The sequence below is a fragment of the Rosa rugosa genome, chromosome 5, assembly GCF_958449725.1.
Source record: "Rosa rugosa chromosome 5, drRosRugo1.1, whole genome shotgun sequence".
NCBI lineage: Eukaryota > Viridiplantae > Streptophyta > Magnoliopsida > Rosales > Rosaceae > Rosa > Rosa rugosa.
In genome coordinates, this window is record NC_084824.1 from 49,236,867 (window position 1) to 49,253,296 (window position 16,430).

Here is a 16,430-nt window from a genome sequence, read left to right on the forward strand (position 1 = left end):
AGCCCTAAAATTTAGGGTAGGGCCGGCCCTAACCCGGCCCATGATGATCCCTAATAGATATTGTAAGCCGACATTGTGGCTTACCATTCCACCGACATTACCTAATGTGGTTAGTTGTTAACCACACATTTATACACAACACTAGAACTGTCTAGAAGTATGATTACATGGTCATTATACTTGAACAAGTTCTAGACTAATCTAGATAGATAGAGAATGATTTAGAAAACTCCAATGTGCATTACTGTTTTAACACTCCTCCTTAATGCGCATTGGTGATACTCCGAGCAATCTCGTAGTAATTCAAGTCTCGATCTTGGAAGTGCCTTGGCGAAGGTGGTCTCGCTCTTGCTTTCTTTTTCCATGGCCTTCCTTTGGCTTTCTTCTTCCATAGCCTTTCTCCAGCTTTCTTCTTCATTGGTGCTTCACAACTTTTGGATTTCGAAGGATTTGAACTTCCTTCTTTCTTTGCTTGACGTGGTGGAATCTTCGGCTGCTTTTTCTCTAGGCCAATATTTTTCTTCTTGACTTCTGCTTTCATGGCCATTTGTTGCCATTGGATGGGAAAATTTCTATTTTTCATCCTTATTTTGAAGATTAGCCTTCTTTTCTTGTCAAATATTTTGCAGAAGTCTCCATGAAATAATAGAGCATATCCATTTTCCATCATTTGTCCGACACTTAGGAGATTATGCTCCAAGCTAGGAACTAATAGAACATCATTAATCTTTTTAGTTCCTAAATTAGTCAGTATGGAAATCGTACCTTTTCCTTTAGTCTTCACCATTTCTCCATTTCCTAGTTTCACTTGAGACTTTTGTGAAGTATCAAGATTGGAGAAAATGGATTTGTCTCTTGACATGTGATTGCTGCAGCTGCTATCCACGTACCACTTCTTGTTTTTCTCTTCAATCGCCGAGTGACATGCATAGAAGAGCTTCTCATCATCTTGCTCATTTTCTTCTGAAAAGTCTGCTCGGTGATTTTTCTTGAGGAAATAGTTTTCCTCAATGTGACCAAACTTGTTGCAGTTTTGGCATTTTGGTTTTCCCTGAAACCAACAGTTTGTTTCTCGATGATTATTTTTTTTGGCAAAATCCACATGGAGAATAATTTCTTTTCTCCTTTATATCTTTTTTGTTTGCCCAATATTTGGGTCTATCTCCTCCTCTAGAAAATTATTCTTCAAACTTCTTTTCGTTTTCATTTCTCTGAGATTGTATATTGAGTTTAGATCGGAATGCACTTTCTATAGGACTTTCATTCTGACTACTCAATCTTTTCTCATAAGCTTCTAAAGAGCCTAACAATTCTGTCACCGAAAGATTCGATATGTCTTTCGAATGTTCGATGGCAATTATTATTGGATCATTTTTTTCAGTGAGGCTAATGAGTATTTTATCAACTACTCTAGTCTCACTAATATTTTCACCATAGGCTCTTAATTGATTTACTATTTCCTTTACTCTGGAATAGTAATCTTTAACGATCTCAGAATCTTTCATTTTCAAATTTTCTAAATCTCTCCTCATAGTTTGTAATTTGACGGAACGTACCTTTGTAGTTCCTTGAAACTCCTCCTTTAGTAGACCCCAAGCTTCTTTTGATGTAGTAGCTCCCATGATTCTTGAAAAATTTGTATCTTCCACCGCTTGTTGAATGGCAAAAAGTGCACTAGCATCTCTTATTTTTTCTTTCTTTTCTTGCCTTAGCTGCTCCACCGTCGGATATTCTGGAGTGGAGAACCCTTTGTCTACTATGTCCCATATAGGTCTTGAGACATGAAGAAGGTCCTCATCTTGATACTCCAAAAATCATAGTTTTCTCCCTTGAAGATGGGAAGAGGAATTGATGTTTGATTGGAGGTGGAGGTAGACATGGTGGAAGACACAAATCAACGCCCCAAATAGATGATCGAACAAGCTCTGATACCACTGTTAGAATTTGTGACTTTGATACCACTGTTGTAATTTGGTGCGGAAGCTTTAAGAGTAGTGGGATAGGACAATGTGTTTAGGACTTTAGTTTTGGGAGCAAGAGTTTGGGAGAAGGAGTAGAGAAGATGGTTGAGTAGTTAAAATAGTGGAGGTATTCAATTGAAATAGAGGAGCTAAGCTTTTGATTTATGCTTTGCTCATTGATTCTTGAGATTCTTGATTCATATAATTACAAGAGTACATACATATATATAGATATTGTAAGCCGACATTGTGGCTTACCATTCCACCGACATTACCTAATGTGGTTAGTTGTTAACCACACATTTATACACAACACTAGAACTCTCTAGAAGTATGATTACATGGTCATTATGGATTAATCTAGACCAAGTACTTGAACAAGTTCTAGACTAATCTAGATAGATAGAGAATGATTTAGAAAACTCCAATGTGCATTACTGTTTTAACAAACACGAATGCGCATGTGTGGGTTAGATTTTGGAATTTAGGGCTAGAATTCTGGGAAGCATGGACGCTATCCGAGATTGCCAGTGGTATTGGCGTTCCCTTGAAAATTGTCCCCAACACTTTGGAACGCAACTATGGTATGTTTGCTAGGGTTTTTGACAGCATGCTTGTTTATAGTTTCCAAGTGTATAAACCCATTTCTTTGTTGCGTTGGATGGAAGTCTGGTGTCGCAATTACCTATGGTCTGGCTCTATTGATAAGCATGGTGTCCCTTTAATTGCTTGGAAAACTTGCTGTTCACCGGTGGAGGAGGGTGGGCTGGGCCTTAAGCAGTTGATTGTTCTTAATCACTCTCTCCTTCTTAAGCGGAGTTGGGAGGTTTTTTTTCTTCTCCTTCATTGGGTAGTTCTTTTCTTCAAGGTCGGTTTTGCCGTAATGGAGTTTTGCGTCGTTCATATGCTAGTTCCTCTATCTGGCCGGGTGTGAGGCGTTTCTGGGTTCTAATTCAGGAGAACTCAAGGTGGATTATTGGCTCGGGTGAGAAAATTTCTTCCTAGTGAGACAATTTTTTGGGAAAGCCTCTTCTCCATTTTTTTGCACGGGAGGGGCGTGTTGGAGAGGAAAGATCCCACATTGGAAAAATGACAAATAAAATATAACTTATAAGTGGGTGGATCTCACCTAATTGTACCGAGGTCTTTTGGGATTAAAACCCAACACCTAACGGGTGGTTAAGTTGGGACAGTATCGGTACAATGGTGGGCCACGCTTGTCGCTGTTTAACATGGTATCAGAGCGGGTCCTTCTCCAATTGCGTCTCCACGTAGGCACGTATCATGAGCCCAAATTGGGGTTCCTTGTATTGCCATTGAAATTACCAAGTGTCCAATGTGGGCCTTGGATTGTATTGACCAAGTCTCCGATATGAGACTTGTGTCCCAATTTCCAATGTGGGAATTGGATTAATTAATTTCATGTGCAGACCTAGAGTTAGGTTGCACGTGAGGGGGCGTGTTGGAGAGGAAAGATCCCACATTGGAAAAGTGACAAATAAAATATAACTTATAAGTGGGTGGATCTCACCTAATTGTACCGAGGCCTTTTGTGATTAAAACCCAACACCTAATGGGTGGTTAAGTTGGGACAGTATCGGTACAATGGTGTCTTTAAGGAGCTTACTGGATACAAAATTTCCCGCTTTGCAGAAACATGAATACTAGGAACTGCTTTATCTTACCTATGTTTTTATTACATTCAATTTTACTCTTACTTTTGAAGTTAGAAGTCTGATTTTGTGTCAAATGTTATTAAAGATCTTACTAATGTTATTGTGGAAAAAGTGAAGTTGCATTATTCAAAGTTTTGGCTGAAGGATTTTTTTTGGAAATGTGACCATTTATTTGGGACAAATTAACAGAATATAGCTATTGTCATTTGGATAATCTAACCTATTATATTATTTTTTTGGGTATAGTTTTGATTATTTCCTACACTTAGATGTGTTCAATTTCATTTGGGCAGTGAATTTTAAAATTTGCAGGCCCTGCATCAGGAGAAAGTCCAAACCTACAAGAGGCTTTGCCTGAAAATTGCTCATCCAAACCTAAGAATGACAAAATTTCAGGAGATGAAGGTTCTACCATACCAGTTGCTGTATCAAATGAGGATTTTTTGCTATTATCACAGAAAGAACAGGACTGTTAAGGACTTATCAATTGATAGCAAATTGATCAAATATTGCTATTTAATAGAAAATACTGCATCTGATATTTTATTTTCAGAATGAGGCTTTTAGACATGTAAAGAATGTATATAGAGCTAGTTTAAACTTAAACCATCTGTATTTTGCACATTAATTCTGTAATTTGCTCTAGTTTAAGGTGGAAGAGTGGAGCATATATTGGGAAAGAAATCAAGCAAACCATGTGTTACTCTATGAATATCGTTCTTCTTTCATATAGTACATTTCGGTAGACTCTGTACTGAAGACTGAAGACAGCAGAACCTCCATCTGAATAATACTTAATTACTACACCTGCTAAAATATTAGAATGAACATCGCTATCAAGACTTCAAGAGTGCTGTTGCCAAATGAATCTCCCACCTGGTGTTTTGTGAATTGTGGTTTAAGAAAAGGAATCAACCAACACAGAAAACTGTCGTTTTCTTAGAGATTCGGCTATTCTCTTTGAGAGAAAGTAAGCAGTTGATTCAATGGTGATCATTGGATTGACACCAACAGCACTAGGCAACACACTACCATCACAGACGAATAGGCCTTCGGCTTCCCAGCTCTCCCCATTCTGATCAACCGCGCCTTCTTTTTCATTGATTCCCATTCTACAGCTCCCCATTTGATGAGCTGAGGAATAGGTTGTCCATTTCTCTACCAGTGACTGTGGCCCTTCATCTGCAGAAACTTGGTCCAAAAACTCCTCTATTTCCTTCTTATCAGTCCCTTCACATTTGAGTCTCAGCCCATCACTGCGGTGAGTGCCAACTTCAACTGCTCCTGCTGCTATCAGAATCCTAAGTGCCTGCCTCAAACCAGCCTTCATGTTCTCTTTGTCTGATGCATCAAGCTCAAAGCTTGCTCTTCCCTCTGTCCTAACAACCCCGGAACCCTTATCCCGGATTATTACAATCACATGTGCAGTTCTTGAAAATCTCAGCATCCTTTTCTTTATGTCTAGTCCAGACACCCAGGGGTACAAAGCAGCAAATGTTCCAGGCCCTAATGCAGGAGTTTCAATGATGGCTCTTGGCCTAGAGTCTGCTGAGACGACCTCATGGACCGATGTGATTATTCCACCCTCATAGCTTTTACCCTTGAATTCTGATTTAATCGAGTCAGGGAAGTATCCCCAGGCCATTAGGACAGGGTGGAGATGAAGATTTCGACCAATGTGCCGGTTCTTTAGTCCACTAGAGATCATTAAGGGAGGTGTCAAAAGAGCTCCACATGCTGAAATTGTTACTTTTGCCTCAATTTGCAGTCTCTTTGTTATGTTGTTACATAAACTTTTTGCCATTACTCCCAAGCATTTCTTCTTCCTTATACTTCCACTCTTGTAGCTCTTTTCCAATACAAATCTCTCGGCTTTGCAACCGGATAAGATCACTGCACCATGATCCACTGCATCCACCAGCCATGTAGAATCAGTCCCCTTTTTCTCTCCTTTCTTACATCCATAACCGCACGATCCACAATAATGCTTCTCCGAAGAATTGCGAGGGGCAAAGTGAACTGCAAGGCCTAAATTCTCACACCCTTTTCGCAGCACTTGATTTTGGAACCCCTCCTCTACACAACTCTCTGTAACCCCGATTCTCTCACACACAGCATCCATTGCAGAAACGTATTCAGATCCCCCGAAGAAGGCAATCTTTTGATCCTTGGCCCATTCCTGAAGCAAAGAGTCTGGTGTTCTAATGCAGGCTGACCAGTTAACAGCAGAGCCACCACCAACTGTTGATCCAGCCTGAATCATTACTTTCCCATCAACAGTTGCAAGAATGCCTCCTGATTCATACAGTTGATCCTGGGATGGACCTTCCAGAGACGAGTAATCCGACGCAGTGAAGTAGTTCCCTTTCTCAAGAACAATCACTTTCTGGCCTGAACTTGCTAGAACAGCTGCTGCAACACCTCCTCCACAGCCAGAGCCAACAATTACCACATCACATTTGATCTTGTAGAGGTTGTTTTTGGAGTCAAGTGTGACTTTGAGGCCTTTGTCAGCAAGAGAATCCAGAAGGCTAGTGTCAGTTTGGTACATGGTTTCTATGATTCCCTTGTGAAGAGGCCTCTCTTCTGGGACTCTTTTCGGGTTCTCAGCTGGTTCTACTTGATATCCAATGGCTTCCCATGCTGGGTTTTCAGCATTTTCATCAACCTGTGAAAGGGGAAATGATTGAATGATTTAAGCTCTTGACTACCTGCAGCGTACGAACTATTTATTTAAACGAGCATGGGATTGAATGCTCGACATCATTAGGAAAGGTCCACATGCATCAAGACGAAATAGGAAAATTTAATCATGTTGTTCAACTGGATGTATGCATGTTACAAACTGGATGCATGAGTTGAAAAACGTACATGATAATACAACATTGGGAAAATTTTATCATGTTGTGTTTGACCTAAATTCTATAATTCATGACTTTTTTTTTGCCATGTTTTCGTGAACCTTTTTTTGTACTAATTTCCGCTTTGGTCCATTCCAATTTTTGTCCATGTTTTCGGTAAAATTTGACACTCGATGTACTTTCCCAAAGACAGTCAATCTCCAAAATGACACCTATAGTATTAAGAATGGGTAAAACGGTCTGTAAAGGAATTTCACCCGATCAAAAATGATAACTTAGAAAGAATACGGAAGTATTATTTTGGTACGCAACTCATATCCCCATTTTATAGATAGTGAGAAAAGAGAAAACAAAATTCCTTAAATTTACAGCAATCTCTAAAAAGGGTAGTGCTATTCACACACATTTTTTCTCTATTCACACACCCCCTCTATTTTTCTATTACTTTAATTTTTTTTTTTTTTACAAATTACCCTAACTACCCTCCCTTGCATTAAATTTTTTCTTTTTCTATTTGGCAATTCAATCATGCTCAAATCCTAAACCCTTATTTTCCCGCAGGCACAGAGGACTTCAAAACTCTTTTCGATTCATTTTTTTTTTTCATCAAAAACTTCTCTAGCATAGTCATTTTATCTCTCTAATGTGATACTTTGAAGTTCAATCAAAGCAGAATAAGCAACTTTAGAGTTTAGACCCATCACTGGAGAAAATTTTTACACTTGATTTACAATGGTGACATGGAAGAAAAATATGAGGTCAGTGATCATTCGAGCCCCTTTGAATCCATCATTCCTGGTAAGATTCTAAGTGAAATTATTTGGTGTATTTGAATCCATTAAGCAACTATAGAACTTTACAACAGCCTAATAATGATAGCCTTATGATTATAGACATGGTTTGTTCTACTATATTATGCTAGAATACGAAAGATTTTACCATAGAACAATTATAATATGAGGGGGGTTTCAGAGATAAGGAGTGGTTGTTTGTGGAGGTGGGGGTGGGTTTCAGCAAGGGTTGGTGTTTTTTTATTGAGGGTTGATTGGTTTTGATGCTTCTAGTTACTCTTGTTTATTAGCTTTTATTTTTATGAAGCAATGTTGTGGACTGGTACATTGGTTTTTGTTATTTTCTGCCAAATTATTTGGATAATTCATGCTCCAATATACATTATTGAAGTATTTGTGCTGACAATTTTATCATTGCTTATAGTTGAAAGGAATTAAATGTGTTGAAATAAGGATAGCTTGCTCTTTACTACTGTAAGATCATGTGCAACTTTTTACTCTCTGCTTTTGCAGCTCCAACTATGGTTTATGCATTTCATTTTTATATGCGTACCAACTTTTTACCATCTATACATTTCAGTTCAAAAAAAAAAACCAACTAGTTATTGTATTGGCATTCTCTTCACAATGTTGAATTAGGTCCGATACTTTTTTACCTAACAATCAGAGTGTGGAGAGCAAAACCATATTTATTGCTTAAAATTAGTGTTACTTGGAAGATCTTCGTACCATAATATCTTAGTAGCAAAAAAATTGATTTATTGTATAATGATGTTTGATTCATGATTGACTTGCCAAATATAAAAAAGAAAAGAAAAAAAAAACATAATTGCAAGGGAGGGTAGTTAGGGTTATTTGTAAAAAAAAAATTGAATTAAAGTAATAGAAAAATAGCGGTGGTGTGTGAATAGAGAAAATAGGTGTGTGAATAGCACCACCTTCTCTAAAATTTTAAGGAAGAATTATGGAGATTTTAGAGATTGCTGTAAAATAAGGAAGTTGTTGAAGTTTGAGAAGAAAATTGTTTAAAGCTTTACTTTTACTTCTCTATAATACAAAAATTAAAGAAAAATTGTTGGAATTGCTCTAAAGAATAACATGAGAAGAGAGTGTTGATCATGAAATTCATTCTTCCTTAAGGAGATAGATGGTTGCCTTAGCTTTAATTAGTGAAGGAATTGATGAAATTTCAATATCTCCAAATTTAACTAAAAGAGTATTAATCAAATATCTAAAATGTGCTTCTAATGCATAATGGCCTAATCGGCTAATCATCTTCTGAGCTTCAACAGCATAAAAACTCATTTTCAGATAGTCAATTGAGCCATCAAATAAAAGATTTGATTAGTGGGGATGATGATGATGATGATGTTTCAACTACTCTTTAATTTCAAATCTTTTCTTTGATGGCTCCATTGACTATCAAGCAGTGATCAACTAATCACAAATCCTCTATTTTTCTTATTCGAGAAATTGAGTCCAATCATATTAAAGAGGCAACGGCTTAAACGTCCATTAATTTCTATTAAATATGTTGAACTCTATATGTGTTATTTCTGAACCCCAAAGTTTTCTAGCTACCTAAATGTTTTAGTCGTAGTCGATTTGCAACCTACAGAGTCCAATTCCCTCATGAGGGATGGTGGAGCCAGGATTTAAAGTGTGACTGGGCTAAAATTTTATCCGACACAGACAAATTTCTTTTTTGTTCTAAAATGAAGCATTTAATACTTTGGCTGAAATTTCGTCATGTCACAACTTTTTATTATTGTTATAATTAGACATATCTTTAACAATCAAAATAAATTGTAGAACAGAAATACAAAGAATGATATCTACCATGTGCACTTGCTTAAAGAAAACCGTAATCTGAGGAAAGTTTTACCTTATACTGCAATATTGTTCTTGGAAATAATAGTATTTGCCTTTTAATTAATTTAGAAGTAATATTTTGCATGCATATGATTGGCTGTTGTGATCCTACGTAAAATGTATGTGATTGGTTGAAATCCTTTATTATAGTCATGGATTTTGGTGGGCTATGGCTAATTAATGCAGAAGGGAAAATAAAAACTTACCTGGGCTTGAGTTAATTTTTGGTGGGCTATGGCTAATTAATGCAGGACAGAAAATAAAAACTTACCTTTGCTTATCCTCCGCTAGGCAAGGGGTTAACGTCCATTAATTTCTATTAAATATGAGAGGTCTCTGTGTTGAACACATATAGTGTTATTTCTGAACCCTAAGGTTTTCTAGCTACCTAATTGTTTTATAAGTCGTAGTCGATTTGCAACCTACAGAGTCTAATTCCCTCGTCGTTCACTTTTCTGTCGGCTATCCCTCGATACGCTCATCAAATTGTACTCGTGGATTTAATTTGGTCTTTAAATAAGACCAAATATGCCGCATTTTGCGAAGAAGTTCACGACGATAAAACTACAACTCATAACTACAGGTTAAAAAAAAATTAATAAGGAGTGTACACAACAATGATCAAAACAAGTTACCATCTTGATAATGTCTGTTGTTGTATCAATTTTGTTGTTAAGATATGGAAAAACAAAAAGTAAAGAGATACGAATAGGTACCCGGGTGAAGAAAATGAAGAGGCAAAGGATCTTGACGTAAAGAAAAGCAAGCCTAATAGGGGTGAGAAACCTGTGACTGAACCACCTCTGCAGAACCCTCTCTCTCTTCTCCAATGGCAGACATGAGAACTTGTGAACGAAGGGCCACGTGTCACCCAAGCAAAGAGAACCACACAACAGTAGAGTCCCCAACCTACTGCTTAGGATCCATAAAACCACTCTAACGAGAACCACGGCTTCCATAAAAGCCCTCTTCACCAATAGCTCTGCAACCTGTTCTTGAAATAATCCAAAAACCAAATACATGAATAAAAAAAGTTAAATCTCTGGTAATTATATCCGAAAACTCTAGCTTCTTTTTCATTTTTGTGCCACCATCTTTACTGGAAGTCGAGAATATTTAAACGGTCAGTATCGACCACAACATATCGGTTTTAAAAATTTTGCAACTTTTTAACTCATAAATTTTGTAGGCTCACTTTTGTATTGGTATGAGAACTTGAATAAAGCGAACGTAAATAAAAATTATATAGGCTTTTTTTTTTTTTTTTTTTTAGATCTTTAGCCCACCTCACATTATATATATCAGTGAGAATCGAACCAATGACCTTTACAATGTTGGAATTATAACTCACCAACAGTTAGAGAAAATATTACCTTACGTAAATTCCTTGGAGAAAACAAAGAGATCAGTGCATAAGAAATGTCAACAATATACATCCGAATATTATTTTCTCATCAATTGCAAGTTGGCTAGTCTCTTGCCTTGGCTGTCCTTGACTTCTAATCTGGTCCATTCACTCAAATTTTAAAGGCTATTATTAGTCTACATCAGCACCTAATTTTAAAACTCTTAACAAATTAGCTATTCGATGCTAACGTCGTTAGCTTTCTCTTCTTTTCCTCAGTCTCCTTGTTTCACTCGAGAAGAGTCTCTGCTTATTTTTCTTTTCATCATCTCTTCTCCCCTCCAGAAATTTTACCCTCCCCATGTCAGGTCACTCTTCTTCACACGGGTTTGATGATTAAATGACTTTAAATGATTTTGTCAATCAAGCATGAATCAAATAATTGCATCAATGACTTTAGTTTTGGGTAGGATTAGCTGAAATACTTCTGTCCATGAAGGCCCCCTCTGTATTTTTGTCATCTGGGATGGTTTCTTAAAGAGGTAAAAAATAATGCGTTGGAAGAGACAGAGAGTAATGGCATGAAAGCCATATGGCAGAAAAAGGAGAATCAAATATAGCTGGGTTTCATTTTTGTTTCAATTCCAGATTCTAGCTTCAATTTTATCAATTCCTACTGCAACAGTAACACCAAAAAGCATGTTCTTCAATGACAGCTTCAATTGAACGAAATGTGTTGATGATGAGGATTGAGAGCATAGACTAGACTCATATACGCATGGGGATAAATTAACGTTTCAAGTGAACAAACACCGTTGATGGGTGCTATTCTATTAAATGAGGTTTTAAAGTTATTTGGCTGAGGTGTCATTGTATGAGCCTTTGGATTTGTAATCTATGGTCCATAATTAAAGTCAAGGACAGCGATGGACAAGCCTCAGCCAAGGAGAGGATCCGGATCCCAGTTGGAATTTGCAAATAAAACCACTTTTCAAGATTTGATAGTTAATTGAGACTTTACTCGCACTCAAAATCCGAGTTCAAAATCCTGAAATACGAGAGAGGACAGAAGGTTCTCTTACCTCATCTGGGATTCCAGTTTGGGCCCCAGAAGCCTGGTAGAAGGACTGCACAGCCTTATTTCCAGATAGCTCCTCCTTCTTCCCTTCAAAACTAGGATCCGCCAATGGCAAAGGAGGAAATATAGCCTCGCAGACGCTTGCCAAAGACTCCATCTCAGCTGATGATAACCCATGTTTGTATGACCTTCCATCTTCACCTGCTGATCCTCTGCTAGCTCCACTCAACAATGGATGACACTCCTTTCTCATCTCTCTCCACTCTGTCTCTCTCTCTATCTCTCTGAAATTGTGGCAAGCTAAGCCAGATAGTCACTTTGACTTGTGATTAATTTGCTTTTTGATCATAGACTTATATATAGAATTTTAGAGAGAGCCATTGATGGGAGCGATAGAAACTAAAAAAGTGATATAGGCACATGCATACAAACGTGCCACATCTGAAAACCATAATCTGATCACCCCCCACCTAAAATGAGATAATTTGTTCCTTTCAAAAAAAAAAAAAAAAAAAGAGATAATTTGCCAGTATGAATGGAGGTCTGCTCCCTCTAATCAAAAACAAGGGAGAAACTTGGATGACTTGTCATATTTATGGATGAACAGGAGACTCACTATGTTACGTCCCGAACCTAAATTTATCGGTTTACTAGTCATTTGAACAGTAAACGACAATTACTTTCACCTTTTACTTTGTTCGATACTTTTACTGGCCCTAAAAGTTGACTTTTTGGTTGGATCAGTTTTTGAGAAAATTTCCTTAATGAAAGTCGTAGAGGACGTTAAACCAAGTCCGTGCATATGTGATACGTAAAAATCAGAGTTTATATGTGAAAGTTATAAGCGAAAAACTAAAGTTATAGTTTATGGTAATTTTGTATATATAAAGGGAAAGTTATTGTGGTAGGTTTCCATTTCCAGAAACCCACCCGCTCGGTTTATTCTCTCTCTCTCTCTCTCTCTCTCTCTCTCTCTTCGGGTAGTTTGGTTTTTCCCTCCCTCCCTCCCCCGCATTTTCTCTCTCTCTCTTCGGGTAGTTTGGTTTTTCCGGCATAACTCCGGTGTTCGGCCACCTAACGGCGAGCCACCGTTGTTCACAGGACCGCCTCCTCCTCCCGCTCAAGCCTATAGGGATGGTTCATGGCGATTTGGCAGGAGAAGAGAGATCGAAGCCAAAAACCTTCACTGTAGTAGTTTGACATTTTCGGTGATTTCTCCCGATTCCGGCCACCATCTTTGATCATTCAGGTCATTTTGGAAAGCTCATCCTCCACTGATGAATCCCTCCAAGTTTCATAACCCAATTTGAGGTGTAGAAGGAGAATCGATGATTTGAAGATTTCACTGTTCATATTGGTGTTCTTGAGGTTTTCCTTCAATTCCGGCTAACCAAAGTATTTTCTGGCATTGTCGTAGTTGAGAAAGATGTTAGGAATGTTGAGAAGATATTGTTGATGAAATTTAGTGACCCGGTTTGTGGTTGGCTGGCGATGCGCTGAGCCCACGCACTGCCACTGTTGGTGGCGCTTGGTGGTGTCTAGGGCAGATTCTGATTTGTTGTTTTTGGCTAGATAAATTATTTGGGAGTTGTAGAAATTGTAGATAAAATTTTGGAGGAAATTGGAGAAGTTTGATATCGATTGTGAATTTCCGAAATTTGGAGTTCCGGTTGTCGATTTACAGGAATCCGACCATTGGATCTCCCTCATTTCTGCTATGGAACACTTTAATCAACAAACCGATATTAGTGGTGGAGTTTGGAAGGAATCTGAGGAAGGTTGGAGGTTTTGGTGCTTAGACGTGATATTTAGAATTCGGTTTTTATTTAACGTAAATTTAATTTCCGGTCCGTGCTTAGTTATTTATGAGTGCTACATTGTACAGGACGTGAGGAGGATTCCCACGAGGAGAGTTCAGATCGACGGCAGGCTTAGCCATATACTGTGAGTGGACTTTTATTTTGAAAGAAAATATGCATGCAACCACTTTTAAATGTGAACACTTTTATTTATGTTGTTTTAAGCATATGTGAGAATTATTTTGGAAGTTTAAATTATTATTTTCGATTGTGATTTTTCGGAAGTTGATTTACTTTGTGATTGGATTTGAGATCGAGATTTCTGAGGAAATTCCAGAATTTGTGATTAATGATTTTTGTCAGAGCCATCTCAAACTTTTCGGAGGTCTTGTGCGAAAGTTTAAAATGCGGCCCTCTAAGTTGTAGTCTCATATGAAAATTTAGGAAGACAAAATTATCGAAATCTTGAAAATCCATCTACTTGTCTTTTTAGCTGCAAAATCATCAATTAGTTTATCACAATTGATTTTTCAAAGCTAGTCCATTTGATCTGCATGCTTCTAAATTTTAACACAACATCACTTGACAATTCAAGCAAATCAATGTGAATGAGAGAACCTGATTCTCTGAAGATCATCAAGACTCAAAGTATAGCATGAGACTCTGAGTTTCCTCACTCCTTGACCTCTCCAATCCTTGATTTACATTTCTCAATTCCCAGAAAATTGCTAGGCCTCAAATCAAACCATTAGGAAGACTATACTAAAGAAAAATGTATTTATATGTGGATACAAATCAATTAATCATACCTGAGTCATGACTAGGGTGTAGGGATTACTGATGAGCTTCATTTTGTTTCTAAATCTCTAATTGAAGAATGAAGACTTGAAGTGGGAGAGAACTAATTTGGGATTTTTTAGAGCAATCTAAGAATGGAAAGGATAGAAGAGATCGATGGGAATAGAGAAAAGGATCGATGAGAATTGAGGGGAGGGAGAGAATGAACGCAGAAAACTAAGAGTCAGAGGATAAGGATATTTAGTGTCTGGGGCCCTATTTTTTCTTTTAAGGCTTAATGTTTATATAAATAGATATAAAAATATAAAATCTAGGACCCTATTTCATATTAGTATTAGTCTTTCGGGTAGGGCTGTCAATGGGTCGTATCGGGTTGGGTTCGTGTCGGGTCAAGGTATTTGTCGTGTCACAAGATATAAACCCAAACACAACCCATTTAATAATCATGTCAAAAATTTGAACTCAAACTCAACCTATTTATTAAACGGGCTACCCGATTCCAACTCGCTTAACCCATTTAATAAATATGTCGTGTCTTGTTAGACAAAATGACCTATTTAAGCGTTAACAATGAGACCCATTTAACTAAAAAAATGCATAAATTGAGAAATGATCATTTACCCAATTTTAGCTAAAAAATTGCCCACTTGCTCCACCAACAGTTTTTTAACCTCATTTACCCAAAACACTCTAAAGGGATTATTTCCCTAATACCCAATTAATTCTTTTTTTATTCTTTTTATTTATTTTTGGGACTTTTTTGCCCTTTCCTTCTTTCTCACTTAGAGAGAGAAGTCATCCTCCACCTTGCTGTGCACCGGTGACCAGTGGCTGGCCGCGGTCTTCGGTGACCGGACTCCGGCGACCAGTGACCGAAGTCCGGGGTCCAGTGACCGGAATCCGACAACCAGTCACCGGAATCCGACTGCCGGACTGGTGACCGGATTTCGTCGTCTGATTTTATTACCCCCCAATAATCATATTATTGCCCCCAATAATCATATTACTGCTCCCCAATAAACTTGTTATTGGGGATCAATAATTAGTGAAAAATGAAGATGTTTTGAATTTTGAAAGCTTTCGGAGGTTTATCCAAATAAATAATCTTATTATTGCCCCAATAAACATTTTATTGCTCCTCAGTAATCTTATTATTGGCTTCCAATAATCTTATTATTGTCAACCAAATCATAATAAAAAAAGCAATCACTACTGGAAAAATAAAATTTGACCAGCCAGGAAATGTAGTGGGTAGCAAAAAAAAAAAAAAAAAACTAGAAACTGATTTGGGCACCCAGTAAAGCTCTGGGCACCCAATCACCATCTTCGGCGGCACCGTGGCTTCGTCTCCGGCTTCTGAAGGCTATACGTCAGTCGACGTTCTGGTCTGGACGACGAGTCGGTCGTTTTATAAGTCGTTGATCGCTCTTGGAGGCTGAAGAAGCTCCAGCGCAGGCTCCGATCGCTGTAATTTCGGGTCAGCCACATCGGGCATTCGGGTCGGTTGCGGATCTGCTAAGGAACGACAAAGCCTCTATGGATGGATGCCCCCGTCCAGTCCCCAACGCCGTCCAATCCCCAACGCTTAGCTCCTGACGAACCGATGTCCAATCCTCGTCCGGCTAAGACTGCAGTGAACTCGGCGTCTTTTAGTCGACGGAGGTGGTGGTTACCTGCTCAGTTGACGTGACAGGGGGGAGAGGGAGAGAGAGAGATCAGGCGAAGACTGCAGTGAACTTGGCGTCTTCGAGTCGACGGAGGTGGTGGTCACTTTGCTCAGTTGACGTTACAGGGGGGAGAGAGAGAGAGAGAGAGAGAGAGAGAGAGAGTGAGAGAGAGAGAGAGTCTGATAGGAGGTGAGAGAGAAAAGGTTGTAATTTATTAATTAGACTGGGGGTAAAAATGTCACTTGTGCTTAAATTGTGTAAATGGGAGTAAAAAACTCTTAGTGGAGTAAGTGGGTAATTTTCAGGCTAAAATTGAGTAAGTGGTCACTGCCCCTAATTAAAAAATGAAATATTTCAAATTGTCTAATCTTATGATCAAATACTCCGAACGTCCAAAATTTCAAGAAGAAACATAACACAATCGGGTTATACGGGTTCACTTCGTGTTGGCGGGTTGACCCGTGGCCGACCCATTTATTAAATGGGTCATGGCGGGTTGACCCACCGCCGACCCGCTTTTTAATCGTGCTGGTTCAACCCGCTTTATTTCGTGCGGGTTTCGAGTCGTGTTATCGGGTGTGG

At 38.3% G+C, this 16,430-nt stretch overlaps 1 protein-coding gene across 3 annotated transcripts in view; it reads right to left on the reverse strand.

Annotated features, from left to right (window-relative positions):
* Window positions 1-4,152: 4,152 nt before the first annotated feature.
* LOC133708124 (long-chain-alcohol oxidase FAO1-like) overlaps window positions 4,153-16,430 on the reverse strand; it is a 46,465-nt gene continuing 34,187 nt past the window's right edge. Inside the window, exons 1-5 of one of the 3 annotated variants that reach the window (XM_062133578.1) lie at window positions 14,193-14,343; window positions 14,002-14,117; window positions 11,589-11,884; window positions 9,878-10,150; window positions 4,153-6,305 (exon numbers count right to left, since the gene is read on the reverse strand). In XM_062133578.1, the coding sequence (XP_061989562.1) occupies window positions 4,536-6,305; window positions 9,878-10,150; window positions 11,589-11,884; window positions 14,002-14,020 (2,358 nt within the window). In that variant the 5' untranslated portion in view covers window positions 14,021-14,117; window positions 14,193-14,343 and the 3' untranslated portion in view covers window positions 4,153-4,535. Of the gene's footprint in view, window positions 6,306-9,877; window positions 10,151-11,588; window positions 11,885-14,001; window positions 14,118-14,192; window positions 14,344-16,430 lie in introns of those variants that run through there. The other 2 variants (XM_062133579.1, XM_062133580.1) reach the window with 2 other exon arrangements.